The sequence below is a fragment of the Enhydra lutris genome, unplaced genomic scaffold (genome assembly GCF_002288905.1).
Source record: "Enhydra lutris kenyoni isolate GAN:26980312 unplaced genomic scaffold, ASM228890v2 scaffoldscaffold5, whole genome shotgun sequence".
NCBI classification, from domain to species: domain Eukaryota; kingdom Metazoa; phylum Chordata; class Mammalia; order Carnivora; family Mustelidae; genus Enhydra; species Enhydra lutris.
In genome coordinates, this window is record NW_019154089.1 from 5,953,469 (window position 1) to 5,971,467 (window position 17,999).

The following is a 17,999-nucleotide window of genomic DNA, read 5'->3' on the forward strand; positions in this document are numbered from 1 at the left end:
ACAACTTCAAGGGTAAACCCTAATGTAAACTATGGACTTTGGATGATAATGATGTGTCAAGGTCACAAATGTAGGGTACTAGATGTTGATAGTTGGAGGGAGGGGAGGTAAGGAGGAGATGGAAACTGTACCTTCTGCTTATTTTTGCTGTAAACCTAAAACTGTTCTTAAAAAATAACATTTGGGTGCCTGGGTGGCTCAGGGGTTTAAAGCCTCTGCCTTCGACTCAGGTCCTGGTCTCAGGGTCCCAAGATCGAGCCCCACGTTGGGCTCTCTGCTCAGCGGGAAGCCTGCTTCCCCAACCCCACCCCCTGCCTGCCTCTCTGCCTACTTGTGATCTCTGTCTGTCAAATAAATAAAATCTTTTTTTTTTTTTTTAAAGATTTTTATTTATTTCACAGACAGATCACAAGTAGGCAGAGAGGCAGGCAGAGAGAGAGAGGAGGAGGAGGCAGGCTCCCCGCTGAGCAGAGAGCCCGATGTGAGGCTCGATCCCAGGACCCTGGGATCATGACCTGAGCCGAAGGCAGAGGCTTTAACCACTGAGCCACCCAGGCGCCCCCAAATAAATAAAATCTTTAAAAAAAAAATAAAAAATAACATTTTTCTTTTTCTTAATGGCAAGGTATCTGAATAGATATTTCTCCAAAGATAGGCAAATGGCCAGTAACCACATGAAAGATGCTCAATATCATTAGTTCTTAGGGAGATATAAAACCACAGTGAGATACAACTCTGTGCCCACTAAAATGACTGTAGTAAAAAAAAGGGTGGGAGGGGAATTAGTAATCAATAGCAAGGACTGGAGAAACTGGAACCCTCATATATTGCTGGTGAATATCTAGAAAGGTGCAGACACTGTGGCAAACAATCTGCTAGTCCTTCAAAAGGTTAAACACAGACCCAACAACCCACTATATATCTAAGACAATTGAAAACGTATATCCACACAAAAATGTGTACATGAATATTCACAGAAATATTATTCATAATAGTCCAAATGTAGAAACAACCCAGATGCCCCTCAAATAATGAATGGATAAACAGAATGAGGCATATCCATATAATGGAGTGTTTTCTGACCACAAAAAGGAATGAAGAACTGACACAAGCTACACCATAGAGGAATCTCAAGAACATGATGGAAGTGAAAGAGCTAGACACAAAAGACCACATGCCATACGGTTCCATTTATATTACATGTCCAGAAGAGGAAACCCATAGAGACAAAAAAATAGATTAGTGGTTGCCAGGTGCTGGAGGGAATGGGGAGGAATTGCTAAAGGGTATGGGGTATCTTTTGGGGGTGATGAAATGTTCTATATTCAGCTTGTGTTGATAGTTGTGCAAATCTGTGAATATACTAAAACCATTGAATTATATACTTTAAATGGGTGACTTTTATGGCATGTGAATTCAATCCCAATAAAGAGTTTTTGTTTGTTTGTTTGTTTGTTTGTTTATGGAGATGAGGTAGGGGCACCTGAGTGGCTCAGTTGGTTAAGCACCGCCTTCGGCTCAGGTCATAATTCTGGGGTCCTGGGATCGAGTCCCACATCATGTTCCCTGCTTAGTGGGAAGCCTACTTCTTCCTCTCCCTCTGCCTGCCACTCCCATTGCTTGTGTTCTCCCTATCTATCAAATAAATACATAAAATCTTTTTTTTTAAAGATTTTATGTATTTATTTGACAGACAGAGATCACAAGTAGGCAGAGAGGTAGGCAGAGAGAGAGGGGGAGGCAGGCTTCCTGCCAAGCAGAGAGCCCAATGTGGGGTTCAATCCCAGGACCCCACGATCATGACCTGAGCTGAAGGCAGAGGCTTTAACCCACTGAGCCACCCACGCACCCCTAAATACATAAAATCTTAAAAAAAAATGAGGTAAAGGGGCACTGGTGTGGCTCAGTTGTTTAAGCCTCTGACTCGATTTTGGCTCACGTCATGATCTCAGGGTCATGAAATGGAGACCCACATGAGGCTCTAGGCTCAGTGAGAAATCTGCTTGAGATTTTCTCTCTCCCTCCCCCTCCCCTGCTGTCTCATGCTTTCTCTAAAATAAATAAATAAATCTTAAAAAGAAAAAAAGTTGAGGTAGGAAAATTGATCCTTGTCTATATATGTACTCCATTCTGAGGAAATCTGAATCATAACAACATGTTAGAAATAATAACCTGGGCAACAACTGGACTTGTGACAGGGCCTTGTAAAATGTTAATACTAACATTTCTAGACAATTTCACATCTTGAAAGAATAATGTAACAATATCATATTATTTTTAATAATACCTATTTATGCACTTTTGGGTTCTTATAACTCGCATGCATGTTTGAGTATATTTGCATGTAGGTAAATATATGTATGTGCAGATGTCCCATCATTATCCAAATGATGCTAAATAAGCTTATTGCTGGATGACCCCATAGCTTTTTCCCACCCCAGTGGCCAAGTTACCTGTGTGGCTACAGCTGCTGATAACAAAGCCTGGGTTCCTATTTCAGGACCAGCTTCTCACCTGTATAGCAGGTGACCAAGAATTTGGTTCAGAGGAGCCTCATCAATGCCTTTCAAAATTGGGTCAATGGCAGATGCAATCAGTTACCTGGAACCTTGATTCTGAGCATCCAGTGACAGGCCTGGGAATCTGCTATTTCGACAAATCCCTCAGGGAGTGTGATCTGCACTCAATTTTGACAGCCCCAGCTGTGGGCACCTATTTCTGACTGCTGTGGAGAAGCTGAGACTGTTCATATTCTCCCTGCTTGCCAGGGTGAGAGTGGCATGCCTCCTTATTGCTAACCATAATGGGACTTCACTGAGCCTGGTGCTGGGTCTGCAGGCACAGACTTCTCATTACACTGCCTGGTATTTCCATGGGGTTTCTGCCTGCTGGGGTCCTGACATCCCATCAGAAGCTGCAGAAGCAGCAGACAGCACAGTTGCCTCTGAACCCTGGATCCTACTCACAATATACTGCAGTGGAGACCTGGATCATGAATTCTAGGCCTGGCTCTATACTTTCCCCATAACTGATGAGGGATGAGGGGGCATCCTTTTAGGTCAATAATCTTTCAAGGGTGATGGGGGCTCAAGAGATTTCCCAAGTCCTGTACTTGAATGCTTCCAGGGATGGGAAATTCACCACTTACAAGTAAGCCCTTCTCTCAGTGGACCTGCTACCTGGCCCTTGAACGGACTCCAGAGTTATGCTAGTCTCACCTGCTCACCTCATGTGGACACATCTATTCTGGCTCCTTTCAAGAAACAGGGGTTGTCATTGCTCCGGTTAAAATTCTTCAGAAGCTCGCATTCCTCTTAGGATCCGGACCACAGTCCCTACCATGGCCCACTATCCTTGCTGATCTTTGCAGCCTCCCTCCTCCACTGTCCCCCACTCTAGGACCCTGTTCCACACATCTTGGTGTTCTCTTTTACCAGGCCAGGCCGAGTCTTGCCAGGGCCTACTTCTCTTTACATGTTTAACTCCTAATTCATCCCTCTGCTCTCCAGCAACATTTCCCTCATCTCCAAGTCTGGATCAGGTCCCTTGCTTATTCATGCTGCTAACACTCTGGACCTCTCCTCATGAACATCTGCCAACGCTGAACTTTTTCACTCAAGCAATTATTTCACCAGTGTTTGCCTCCCCCAGCAGACGGCAAAGTTCATTAGCCCAGGGATCGGAGTTAGCTCTTTTGCATCCCCAGCATTTAGCAAAGGGCCTGGCAGCTATTCAACTGGACGAATGGCTCGCTCCAGGAAGACGGGCCACAACCGGAAAGAGTGTTGGGACGACTGAGAATTAATCAAAAGCACACCCCAGGAGCTACACAGATAAAGCCCTCAGAACTGAGGGCACCCGTGTGCCGCCGGGTGCCCTGGGAGCCCTCAGGGCAAGGTCACAGTACAGCTCTGTAGGCTGGCACCCAGCTGCCCAATGGGAAAGGGACACTCCGTCTTGGTGCTTGGGGGCCTCAGTTTCCCTACCGGTTCCCCGCGGGGTCGACTGAGAACGGCCCCTGCAGCCCCCAGGTAGACGCACGCCAGGCGCAGGGGGCTGGGGAGGTCTGAGAGGCCAGAGCCGATGAGGCCGCCGCTCCCGGCGAGGGCGCTCCAGGCTGTCGTCCGGAGCAGTCGCGCGCCGCCGGGGCCCCTCTAGCCGCGGGGAGGTGGCGCGATGCGAGTCGGGAAGGCGGCGGGTGGGTGCGGCCCTCAGCGGCGGAGGGCGCCATGGTGGGTGGCGAGGCGGCTGCCGCGGTGGAGAAGCTAGTTTCGGGGGTGCGGCAGGCGGCCGACTTCGCGGAGCAGTTCCGCTCTTACTCGGAGAGTGAGAAGCAATGGAAGGCTCGCATGGAATTCATTTTGCGCCACTTGCCCGACTATCGCGACCCGCCCGATGGCGGTGGCCGCCTGGACCAGCTGCTGTCCCTCTCCATGGTGTGGGCCAACCACCTCTTCCTGGGTTGCAGGTGCGGACCCCTGCGGGCTGGCTGACCCTGTCCCCTGCCTTCAGACCCGCAGCCCTCCCGTGGGGCTGACCCCTGCCCAGTGCTGACCCCGCCCCCAACCTCCCGCCTCACTGGCCCGGCCTATGGCTGATTCCCACGCTAGCCAGCTCTTTGGAAGGACATTTAACCTCTCAGAGCCTCAATTTCCTCATTTGGAAAATGAGTTGTGATGACTACAGTATTAAAGAGGAAAAAAAAAAAAAAGAAAAGAAAAAAGCATCTAGCAGGGGCTGCTATTTAGCAAGAGCTCAATCCATGGTGGGCGGTTACTTGTATTAATACTATTGGTTTAAACTTTTGAGGAGTACATATTAAATTTCTGGGCTCCTTCCACCCACGTGCCAAACGTGCAGACACAGAAACTGAGATCCCCAGTTTACATATGAAAGAGCTGAGAGAGGGCCATAGTGTTGTGGCAAGATTGTGGATTTTACCATTTATGGCAGAATGTACTCTGTGTCCTTTGGCTTTTTCTCCCTACTCCCCACTCTGCTGGACTCTTAGCTAGAGCCAGCCTTTGCCTCTTTGCTTTTCCTGTTATGAAAATAGTATACCTTTAAGGGACTGTTTTGAAATGCTTGATAAGGCACCCCTTGTACCCCCTCAGTGAAGAAAGTGTCAAATCTTGAAGCTCCCACATCCTTTTATTTTAGTGTCCTGAAATTGTGTTAGGATAGTAAGATGACTTGCGTTAGTCCTGGTTTCTGTGCCCCTTTTGGCTGTCTGATCCTAGTAACCTGCTCCCTCCAGCCCTTTTAACCACTTGGTTTTGTTTTCAAATGTTGGGGTTATTAGAACAGGATTCGGAGAAGCAGTGCCAAAGGCTTTTCCTGTGTTTTCTGGGTGCCCCTGGGAAATCCTGGTTAATGGGCTGCAAGACTAGGAAAATGTCATAAAATTGGACAGATGAACAAATGATGTTATTTACATTAGACCAACATTGCACGTGCTTAAAAAAAAAAATTTTGGCCCTCATACTGTGTCCATGAATATGTACTGCCAGATATACAGTGCCTCTATTTTTGTAAATCTTTTTTTTTCTTTTTTTTTTTTTTTTTGGTAAATCTTGAAATACCTGTTCTGTTGGCATTCCTACAGCCACTTATGAATCCACAAGCCTGAGGAACGGTTTTCTCACCTGATGCTGAGCATGTATCCATTTCCCTGTACTATCACATCAGAAGGCTGAGAGTTGAGCTACTTGCAATTTCTCATTAGCCCACAGTGACAAGTAATTTCTCCAAGGTTTTTATCTTACTACTTTTTATTGTGCAGTTACAACAAAGACCTTTTAGACAAAGTGATGGAAATGGCTGATGGGATTGAAGTGGAAGACCTGCCACAATTTACTACCAGAAGTGAATTAATGAAAAAGGTAAACAGGATTTCTAAGTGCATTTGAAATGGTATAGAGTTAATGGCCCCTGCTTCTATGTTGATGTGTTAGAATATATTGTTTACTCTCCAAGGATCTAAGCCCTTCATTAAAAAATTTTAAAAATATTGGACACCTGGGTGGCTCAGTCAGTTGAGCATCTGCCGTCAGCTCAGGTCATGATCCCAGGGTCCTGGGATCGAGTTCTGCATCAGGCTCCTTACCATTGAGGAGCCTGCTTCTCCCTCTGCCTGCTGCCCCCTCTGCTTGTGCGCTTTTTCTCTCTGTCAAGTAAATAAAATCTTATTTTTTTTTTAAGATTTTACTTCTTTATTTGACAAAGGGAGACACAGTGAGAGAGGGAACACAAGCAGGGGGAGTGGGAGAGGGAGAAGCAGGCTTCCCAAGGAGCGGGGAGCCTGACATGGGGCTCGACCCCAGGACCCTGGGATCATGACCTGAGCTGAAGGCAGAAGCTTAATGACTTGAGCTACCTAGGTGTCCCAAATAAATAAAATCTTAAAATTTTTTTAAAATTTGTTAATGAAGTATAATTGATCTACATTATCCTATTTGTTTCAGGCATACCTCATAATGTTTTTATACATTATAAAATAATCTCTTAACAGTTACCCATCTTTCACCATGTAAAACTGTTACAGTCTTACTAACTGTATTCTCTGTGCTGTACATCACATCCTCATGACTTAATTTATTTTATAATTGGAAGTTTGTACGTCTTAATCCCCTTCACCTCTGTTGCCCACCGCCCCCATCTGGTAACCAATAGTTCGTTTCCTGTATCTATGAATCTGTTTTGTTTTATTTGTTCATTTGTTTTTTTAGATTCCACGTATAAGTGAAATCATACTGTATTTGTCTTCACCTGTCATATTTCACTTAGTGTAATGCATTCTAGGCCCAACCATGTAGCAAATGTCAAGATCTTTTTTTGTTGAGTAGTATTCCATTATGTATATGTATAACAGCACATCATCTTTATCCATTCATTTATCTGTGGACATTAATTTATCAGCTTCCCAGAAAGTACTTCAGTCTCAAAAAAGAGTACACCCTATTTGATTTCAAATAGTTTTCCTGGGGCTCAGCCCTGGGGCAGCTAGATAGTTGCTTGCTGCCTGAGTATGCCCATGCAGGACTAGGATCAGCTTTTACTTCCTAATTGCTTGTGGCAGATTCTTTCCTTGCTTTTTACTCCTAAGAGGTATTTTGCCGTCCTTAAAACTTGTTTTTTCAAGTAAATTTTGTTATACTTCTTTTTTTTTTTTTAAGACTTTATTTATCTGTGAGAGAAAGAACAAGCAAGAGGGAGAGGCAGAGGGAGAGGCAGAAAGAGATTCCCTGCTGAGCTGGGAGCCCAGGGACCCTGAGATAGTGACCTGAGCTGAAGGCAGACGCTTAGCCAACTGAGCCATCCAGGCGCCCCTATACTTCTCTGTCTTAATATGTAGCCATAGTCCTTATAGTTTTTCTGGACTATTAAGAGATCAGAACCCTTTATGGTGTTTGGGTCGCAGACCAAGGGAAACTAAGGAGGTTTTGTAATTGGTATGCATGCCATCAGCCTAGTCATACTCACCTAGCTACCTTGAAGAAGCCTGCGGGGAGCCTCTACTTCTAGAGCACTTTTGCATTATGTGTGTTTTGGCTTCCTTCAAATAAAACTTAAGTTTTCTTAGTAGCCAAGTTTTAGACTATTGATACCAATGAAAATGAAACTCAGTTAATCCTGAGAAGTGAGATCCTTAAAGGGTATGTAGAGTTTTGCCAGTTTTTAAGACTTCTATTTATTTCGATCCTGAGAAGGAATCTTCTGATGTGTGTGCTGTGACAGACTTGTGTGGTATTGAAGGCTGTCCCTTCTCCGTTGAAGCCCACCCTGGAAAGAGTCTTGGGGACTTCCCAGCAGTTCTTCTGTCTCTTGTCTGAAGTTTTTGCATGTAATAGAGGCTGGCAAACATTAAGTAACATTGCCAGCCCACATACCAAAAAAAAAAACCCTTGATACTGAGCCATGCACCTGAAAGTGTTTGTCGTAGTTCTGCCTAGAATAGATGCTCCGCTCTAAAATTAGAGTTTAGGTGGGTTTTAAAGCCAGCTCGCAAGTAGAAATGAATCACCTGGCATTGTTGGCATCTTGAGACTGGACAGTGAAGGTAACTTAGGACATAATTTCTTTAAAGTAAGATTTAAGGGGCGCCTTCCTGGCTCAGTTGGTTAAGCATCCACCTTCGGCTCAGGTCATGATCTCAGCGTCCTGGGATTGAGTCCTGTATTTGGCTCCCTGCTTGTGGGGAGCCTGCTTCTTTCTCCCCCTCCACCCCTCTCTGTGCCCATGCTGACTCTCTCGCTTGTTCTCTATCTCAAATAAATACATAAAATCTTAAAAAAATAGGTTTAAAAATTTATACATATTCTACAGTTTTGAGGCAAATACATCTCTGTGGTCTATCCAACTCTTACTATTTTTTTGTCTGAGAGAGGAAATGAGCATTGTTCTCTGATAGGTGGTATTTGTCAAACGGTTGCAGTGTATGATTTTTCTTTGGATTCAATACAAATATATTGAGCAAACAATCTCAGTTACCTGAACAGTCAACCCTAGGCACCTCTACTAGCTGTCTTTGTGGTGGACCAGCTTTATCCACTAGTGAGCAGTAATTAACAAAAGGCAGCAGCTCACTCAGGAACGCTGTCATTACTAGGACTGTCAGAGTTAATATTTCCAAGCCATTGTCTTAAGGAGAAAGAGGAGTGATTAACTAGGAAGCTATCATTATTGGCTCACAGAAAGAATTTGTGAACTTAATTTCTTGGCCCATTTTTCTTGAGAACATTTTTATCCAACAAGGAAAATGGCAGTACGGAAAGTGACTGGATGTGAAATGGGAACAAGAAGGCAGGAAAACAAGCATACTTGCATTTCAAGAAGTGCTTTTCTGTGTATTATATCCAATTTTGGCAAGCTCTAAGGTAATGGAAAAGCAACTGCCGTGGTGAAAGATGTGATTTTAAAGCGGCAAATAGGGGTGCTTGAGTGTCTCAGTGGGTTAAGCCTCTGCCTTTGGCTTGAGTCATAATCCCAGGGTCCTGAGATAGAGCCCTGCTGAGCAGGGAGCCTGCCTCTCCCTCTCCCCCCACTTGTGCTCTCTACCTCTCGCTCTCTCTCAAAAAATAAGTAAAATTTAAATAAATAAATAAATAAATAAAGTGGCAAGTATTTTGGAGTAATAAAACAAATTCAGCTTGTCAGATTACTGGATCTACCTTTTCCCCTTTATCCACTAGAAAAAGACAGAAAAGCTGATTCTCACCCCATAGGCCAGTCTGTTGCCCCGAGCTCAGGATGAGTAAATCCCATGCCAAGACCTTGTATCAAAGGCCATACTTGCAGCAGCCAGAGCTGTGGCAGCTTCTGTGCTGTCGTAGTCTTGGTCTGTCCTATGGGAAATTTGAAAGATGTCTTAGGGGATTTTCTTTTCCTTTGGAGTAATGATGGTTTCTTTAGGTGATACTGCATTTTCCTAAAAGGGGAAAGACTTCTCATATTTTGCTTTTCCTGAAGAATTTTGCTTTTTCATTGCTCAAAGACTGGAGTGACAGACTTAGCTAGGAAATAGGTCATACCTTGAAAACTCCGATTACTGAAAAGACTCTCAGATTGATTCACTTATACTGCTAAATGTTAAGGAAATCCAAATACAAGGTGACAGCCAACATGATTTCTTCACACCCAGCTTAAAAGTTGTCTAAAGCCAAGTTTAAATTTACTAAAGGTGCTAGAGAGCACCCAGAAAGAATATATCTGCTTCAGTTTGCCACTATTTGAAGACATGCATTTACAGTTTCTAATAGTGTGAAATCCAAAAATATATAACCTTCACATCTCCTAAATATCCTGAGTCAGTGTGAAATCTTGTGAATTACTACCTGGATTCAACTGATTTTAATTTAGAACAGTGTATGTTTATGTGATTCTGCTTTTAGAACACCCTTCACTGAAGAGCATGCCATGAAGAAAGGTATATTTCAGGTATTTCTGTTATCACTTTAAATTCTCAACATTTATAGATCACAGGTGTCTCAAGACAAGAAAATTAGGCTCTAGCTTCCAAATAGATGGTATGTTCAATGTTTTGTTGAATTTTCTGTATGTAGTAAAATAATTTGAGTCTACTTTCCATCTAGGTAGTACATATTCTATCACTGCTTTGTTTTATTATTTATTTATTTAAAAGATTTTATTATTTATTTGACAGAGATCACAAGTAGGCAGAGGCAGAGAGAGAGAGGAGGAAGCAGGCTCCCTGCTGAGCAGAGAGCCCGATGGGGGGCCCGATCATAGGACCCCGGGATCATGACCTGAGCCGAAGGCAGAGGCTTTAACCAACTGAGCCACCCAGGCGCCCCTGTTTTATTTTTTAAAAGATTTATTTATTTGAGAGAGAGTAAGCGAGAGAGAAAACACAAGTGGGGGGAGAGGCTGAGGAAGGAGAAGCAGCCTCCCCACTGAGCAGGGAGCCTGATGTGGGACTTGATCCTGGGACTTCAGCACTATGACCTTAGTGGAAGGCAGACACTTAACCGACTGAGCCACCAGGCGCCCCTCACTGCTGTATTTTACGTATTTATTATTTTTTAGATTAACACATAATGTATTATTAGCCCCAGGGGTACAGGTCTGTGAATTGTCAGGCTTACACACTTTACAGCACTTGCCATAGCACATACTCTCCCCAATGTCCATAACCCACCCTCACTGCTGTATTTTAATTTAAAAGTTTGATTTGCTGGACTACATGGCTAAATAACCTTTTCTTTTTTTTCCCAGCATCAGAGCTGAGGCAGAAGATTCATCACATTTTCACCATCAGCTACAGGCTTAGGAAGGAGGCTGGGATGAATGTGACATGGACCACAGCAGCTCTCTTAAGATTCCTGGTATTTCCAACATGTAGGAAAGAGGAGGAAAGTTGGAATGACAGTCTTGTCTAGATTGGAATTTTAAAAGGTCCATTCTTCCAGTACCTATCATTGTAAAAGTGTGCATGGATATTTATGTATTTATAAATCATGCCCTTTTTTTCACTTTTTGAATGTCAAATTTTTTGTTAAAAATGTTTGTTTTTTTTTAATGTTGTAATAATTGCAGGTAGTGAGTTTTACAATTTGGACTATTCAATAATGTTTTCAAGTCTAATTCTGTTTTACGGTCTTTCCCCACCCGGCACTGAGGCAAACCAGCCCTTATTTCCTTTTTTTTTTTTTAAGATTTTATTTATTTGAGGGGCACCTGGGTGGCTCAGTCGATTAAGTGTCTGCCCTCAGTTCAGGTCATGTTCTCAGGGTCCTAGGATTAAGCCCTGCTTAGCAGGGACCCACTTTCTCCCTCTCTTCTGCTCCCCCTTTGTGCTTTATCACCCTCTCTGTCAAATAAATAAAATCTTAAAAAGAGATTTTATTTATTTGAGAGAAAGAGAGCATGAGAAGGGAGGGCAGAAGGAAGAAGGACAAGGAGACTCCAAGCAGGGAGCCCGACTCAGGGCTTGATCCCAGGATCCTGAGATCATGACCTGAGCCTAAGGTAGGCACTTCTACTGACTGAGCCACCTAGGCGGCCCTATATCCTTATTTCGTTGTGAAGTTTATGCTATCTTTATGGCCACTGGCCACACACACTCTTTTTTTTTTTTTTTTAAAGATTTTATTTATTTATTTGACAGAGAGATCACAAGCAGGCAGAGAGAGAGGAGGAAGCAGGCTCCCCTAGAGAGCAGAGAGCCCGATGCAGGGCTCGATCCCAGGACTCTGAGATCATGACCTGAGCCGAAGGCAGCGGCTTAACCCACTGAGCCACCCAGGCGCCCCTCTTTTTTTTTTTTTTTAAAGATGAGTGAGAATTAAATCATAGGTCTCAGGTACCCTAGCTCATGGGAAGAGTGCAGTTTATAAAAAGTCACCTGGCCTTATTTTAAAGTGGACACCACATGCCATAGCTTGGTCCAGGCAGCCTAGCTGATCTATACATTTTTTAGGTCTCTCAGGCAGCTGAGTAAAGCCCACATTATTTTTTTCTACAGGGACCCTGAAGGTTTTGGTCTTCTAGACTTAAGCAATTGCCTTGCACATAGTCCCTGAAGAAATATTTGTTTAATGCAATGCTGTCTTGCTCTGAAATTCTCATATCAGTTTTTCCCACTTAGTTAATGTATCTATTCTTTAACCTCTCCCTCTTCTCATTCATTCACTGGTTTTTTTAAAGATTTTATTTTATTAAAAAAAAATATTTTTTCAAGATTTTGTTAGAGCACCAGTAAGAGCGGCAGGCAGAGGGAGAAGCAGGCTTCCCTGCTGAGCGAGGAGCCTGATGAGGGATTTGATCCCAGAACCCTGGATTGAGCTGAAGGATGATGCTTCACTGACTAAGCCACCCAGGTGTCCCTAAGATTTTATGTTTAAGTAATCGCTTCACCTAATTTGGGGCTCAAACTTAAACAACCTTGAGATGAAGAGTTGCATGCCCTACCAACTGAGCCAGCCAGGAGCCCTCTATTTAATACCTACCATTAAGAACTTAAACCTCCAGGCATAAATACTGAGAGAGGGACTTCATTTGGGGTCAGCAATTAACAGTCACAGCAGAATTCACTCATCACTGGGCTTGGTATTTGGGATAATGGTGAATAAGACAGTGGACCCTGTCTTAGCTGAACATACCGGTAGACCCAGGTAACTAAGAAACCAGGAATGCTGAAGAGGAGAGCTGGCTGTGGGAGCACGATGCCTAGGAACAGACGAGTGAGATGCCTCTCACCCACTGCTCAAGCCTAAGGACAAGTATTACACTTTGGATGGGCCGCATCTCTGCAGCTTCTGGCTCTAATCTGTAGCAATCACTAGGGTAGGCCAAATGAGGTCAGGATCTCTGATTTAATCGGGCAAGCCACTTCTTTCCCTAGCCTTACCTGGGAAATGGAGGTCATAGAAATACAGAAGAACTGCGGCAAAAGACGAAGAATGAAGAAATTGCAGGGATAAGCCAGTGCTCAGTGAGCCTCAGCCTATTCCTCGAATGTGGCCTAGCCTCTTTCTATTCTGGTTACCTACACAGATTTGTGAGGCTTAAAAATCAAATTTACAAGTTGAGAAATATCAGAGTGGGGCTCTTCACTTTTAAAATGCATCTTTCACAGGTTTCTCATCGCGGATCCTATTTTCTAAGATACAGTGCCCTATTAAAATAATAGTATCCTGTCAGGAATGTATCCATTGCATAAAGCAAGCTTAAATTGTGCGCTGATTGCATGTTCCCCTCCCCCATTCTTCTACAGTGTCTCTAGTTAATCAAAAGCAGATTTTCTGATAACCATTTTCTAATGGGTTTTCTCATCATTTCCTCAGCGTAAGCTTTCTTCTCATCTTTTAAAAAATGTTGTAGCTATCTCATCTATAAAATTAAGCAGTATTTTAAAGTTTCATCCTTTTTTTGGATAGAAAGTGGCATAGAAATCTAAATTTTTGCATTGCAGCAGTCCTTGTAGTGTAGGCAAAATAGCCCACTCTTATGCTGAAGCTGGAGCTCACTGCAAGATAGTGGCCTTGATATATGCAGTGCTGTCCAGCACGGTGTAAGAATCACGAGATCATAGGAGGGGACACGGTAAACTGTTAACCTTCAAGTAACAACTACAGAGCATCCTTTCTGTTAATGACTTTAGTCTCAAGACTTTGAGGAGCAAGTACTAACAGTACAGTTTAGGGTGCTCAGTTAACCGTGATACCCTTTTATATTACCCAGAAAATTGCTTTTTACAGTGTTCTTTATAGAGTTTATAGCCCACCTGATGAATTGTCTACCGTTGTGGAGGCAAGGATTTTCCAAGATTCATGCGGACCTGAGGCTTACCTATTCCATGGGCACTGGGAGGATTCATTATCACTGCCATCCTCTGAGGCATTGCTATTTGTAGTAAAGGGCACTGAAAATACACATTGTCACATCTGAAATGAAATTTATATTATTCTAAATGTCAGGTAACTTGGTGTTTCTCTGTTGCTCAGCTCAAATCTCTGCTGGGTACCTTTTTGTCTGGAGATTCAACTTCTGGAGTCTGAGGACTGTAGTCTAGGTATCATGTTATCTAGTCATGGCTCTTATCCTTGACTAGTTAAGGGACACCTTTTGGTTCTGTAGGAGTAAGACTAAACACAAATCGTAAAGAGGCAAGGGTTTTAGAACTCAAGCAGATTGTGGTCATATGGAAATTGCTTCCTTTAATGAATACTGAATGCACACTAAAAAATTTGCCCTCATGGAGATTATATATGTATTTCTATATATAGAAAATAAATAGAAAAATATGTATTACATCTATAACATCATATATTAAAAAACTTTATTTTATATATATATATATATATTTTTTTTTTTTCCCCATTCATATTTCTTGGGGAAGAAAAACAATCTCTCTGGGCTGCTTTTCATTAAAATAAAGAGCAAGCAAGTGAAAGAGCCTATTTATTCATTTATTTAAGTGAAAAGCCCAATGAGGTTCTGTTTCTTCCCCAAAGTTTACTCTGTTCCTTCCAAGTTAGGACTTTCATGTCCAAGGGTGGCAGTATGTTGGCTGCCTTTCTCATTTTGGTTTAGTTTTTCTCACAATGTCAGCATTAGGGGCAGAGTCCTTTGCATATGTGGTCTTGTCAGGGAGGGAGGTGGGCCTGAAGCCTTGCCCACAGACAGGACCAGCTGAGGCAGCAGGGGTAACAAGAATACGTCACCTTTGGGAATCAAAATAAGAAAAGTAAAAATTGAGATTATTAAGTTCCCATTAGATAGAGCTATAATTCTTAACATATCTTAGGCATGGACATGTGAACCAGAGTTTTTTCCTTAGTGCTGTCAGGCAGAGGGCTCTTTAGAAATAACCTGGGTGGTCTCAGCCCAAGTTCCATCCTTCTTTCCCAGCCTAGGAAAAGTAGGCAAATGACCCCCAAAAGAACCTTGATTATGGTCTTCCAACCTAGTTGCCTAGGAGAAATGTTGTTAGGGCATCTTGAGGCAGGCCTTGTCTTCCCCTGGTTTAGTGAAAGGGTGATTAACTGTAAGGAGGTCAACCTTGAACTGTTTGGGCCTACTGACTAAAGCCCTTGCTTTGCTGTGAATCCTAGCACCAAAATCTCACTGCGGGGACTGCATTTTCCTTTCTCTTTTATATCTTATAATAAGAATATTTAACTGAACCTATATGTGCACTGGTAGATAATTCCTTCTTCCTGATTTATTTCACCTCTGTGTAGGGATCTCTGAAGTGGGGGATGATTCTTTGATCTTTATTGGAGAATTTGGTGGAAAAATTTCTCCTTCAGTAACTGGCATTTAGTGAGCGCTCCCTGCTTCACTCCTACTCTACTTTCCCTTTGAGACCAAGCTGTGAAAAAAAAAAAGTTTCAACTAAAACTTACACAAAAGAAAAATGAGCACCCACAGTCACCCCCACAAGATCAGGCTCTGTCCCCAAGGCTACAGAAGGGCATACCACATCAGTTCCAGTTGTGTGGTAGGGCCAGTCATGAGTTGGCACCCATTAAGTCCTCAGTGGCTATGCTGACAAAATGAATGGCAACAGGCACTGAACAATTCAGCCTTAATCAAATGCCTGGCAGTCCCAGAGAGGGAGGTAGAAGCAAAACCTCCAGGATGGGGGGTGGAGGTCAGCAGGTGGCCAGAGCTTATAGGTACATTGCAGTTCTCCCCTAACACTAGGTGCCTTGGAACTCCTGTACCACTTGCATCTAGGGTCTGGGGCTTGTGAGGGCTGTGGATATGCTCCTCTCCCCATGAACATGGCCTTTGCCCAAGCACTGGCATGGCAGGCTTACCTGAATGTCACCTTCTAAACCGATGAGACTATCACTTGGTGTGAACTGTGGGCTCCAGCCGACTGGGAACTGTTGGGCTTGATCCATCACCTATAGTCCCACTTGCCCTTAAACCACTTGTTTTCAACTTCTCAGGTGGTGAGACAATGACTCATGCTTCCTTCTACCTTTGTGCTTATCAAATTATTTCTTATGACTACATTCTACTTCTGTAACAAAACCGGGAATATGCCCATCAGTGTCTCCAGAGGACTTGTGGAGCTTGAACTCTAGAGGTCCTCTGCTATCCTGCTGGCCTCCTGCCCAGGCCTGTGCATGTAATGCCACAGGGTGTCTGGAAAGGAGGTTCCTAGTATTTGGATTTACATTCCAACCTTTGGAACTGTACTTGTATTGTTGCTCTTACAGCCTGCTCTGTCAGACTTGGTTTTGAGAAGGTGCCATGGGGAGGGATTGTGCTATTCTCAAGCTGCTGAGTGCAAAAGAATATGCAGCCCATCAAAGAACCAATGTGTAAGGGCTAACAAAAGCCAGGGAGGGGAACTTTCTCCCTGAACAGATGGGTTCATCAGCCTGTCACCGAGCCCTAGTATTGCCCTCACTGATCTTATTGGTTTGCAGAAGAACCCTTGTACCCACCCCTGGGAGAGCTATCGTCTTCATTCTAAAGGCAGCCTTCCAACGGTTGTTCTAGAGAGTCTTGACCTGAAACCACAGCCTTACGTACTCGTGCAGGTACAGGTCTATAACCGTAACCCACTAAAACACAGCAGGGATTACTAATCCATCTTTTTTTTGAGGTGATATTCCAAGCCTTTGGCCGAAGGTGACATGGGCTGGAATCTCGGATTCTTTTCCTATGCTCTGCTCAGGATGTTATCAGGAAAAGAAGGTTCCAGTTCCTTGTGGTCTCTGTACTCATACTACTACAGTAACATAAAATCTCCCAACTCAGTTTTGTAAAATGACTTTATACAGAGACCAACAAATTTCTGCAAACCTCTCTGCATTTGATATTCTCTTAGTCGGGAGTACAGCCAGTCCAATTCAGCTGGGGGCTGTGCTATTCTTGGCAAAAGGTCTTGTTTCTAACGGGAAGGGAAAGGGCAACTTACACCTTGAGCTTTAGACAGGAAGCAGCACTAAGAGGTCTGCCTTAAGTCCTCTTAATGTTTGCATTTTGGCAGCCTTCAAGACACCATAGAACCCTTCCGCATTCCAGGAAGAATGACAACTGAATGGTACAGGTTGATGGAGCCTGAGGAGATCCTTTCATAGATAGGTTATGATCCCCTCTAGACAAGTACCCAACCCAGTGGCTTTAAGGATCCCAATCTTCCAGGAAAGAATTTAGGTAGCTAACCTCCCCACAAGACTATAGAAGCATCATACTTGTTAAGACTGTCACCATACAAAGACCTCTCTAAACAGCTAAAAGGTTATTTCTTGTCACAGGGGCTCTAAAGTCTTCTCATACATATTATTGTACAAGTTACTGATTAAAGTATCACATGGCCAAGCTTTACCACTCAACTCAGTGGCAGTTCCTCAAAGTCAGTCCATGCAGGCTTTTCACCCAAGGCTAAATCCTCCAAAATAGAGGAAGCTTAGAGTCCCTCCTTCCAGGGTTCTTGATTTCAACCAGAAAGGAACTATCGTTGCTGAGCTTCAGAAGTCATATACTCAAAAAAGTTTGTAAAAGACACAGCTAATTTGTCTTTCTGGCCCAACCTAAACAAAGCCCTAGCCCATGCTATAAATAGAAATGTAAAAACCTCAAGAAGTTATTAACAAAATTGTTTTAAACCAATACAGCTGGGGTTGGGGAGAGGTGGAGAAATTACTCAAAGAGGAATGGCACGCATTTGTATATTCTTTTTCCAAGGACAGAGAAAAAAGTAAACTCAATAAAACTGTTCCTAATCTCTTTCCTCCATGCCACATACCCGAATAACTAAAGAAAACTAATCTTTATTCCTATCTGACAGCAGTTGTTTTTTCCTAACTAGATGGGAACTGAAGTAACAGAGCTACCATTTTGGCATAAGGCCCTTGCCTTATGGGCAATTTCATTTGCCTTTAATAGCTTTGCAACGACTGACTTCTATTTACATAATAATCCCCACATAACTGAGATTCCTCAGGGACTCTGCATTTCAAAATGCAACAGAAAGGAATTGTAATAAATACCACCAAGACCGAAAAAGTTGATCC

The 17,999-nt window shown here is 43.3% G+C and overlaps 1 protein-coding gene across 1 annotated transcript; it reads left to right on the forward strand.

The window, feature by feature from the left end:
• Positions 1–4,083: 4,083 nt before the first annotated feature.
• LOC111141123 (CDKN2A interacting protein N-terminal like) lies at positions 4,084–11,085 on the forward strand. The gene is given in 4 exon segments (XM_022493470.1): positions 4,084–4,114; positions 4,117–4,468; positions 5,783–5,882; positions 10,735–11,085. Coding segments are annotated over 4 exon segments (495 nt in total). The 3' UTR covers positions 10,747–11,085.
• The last annotated feature ends 6,914 nt before the right edge of the window (positions 11,086–17,999 follow it).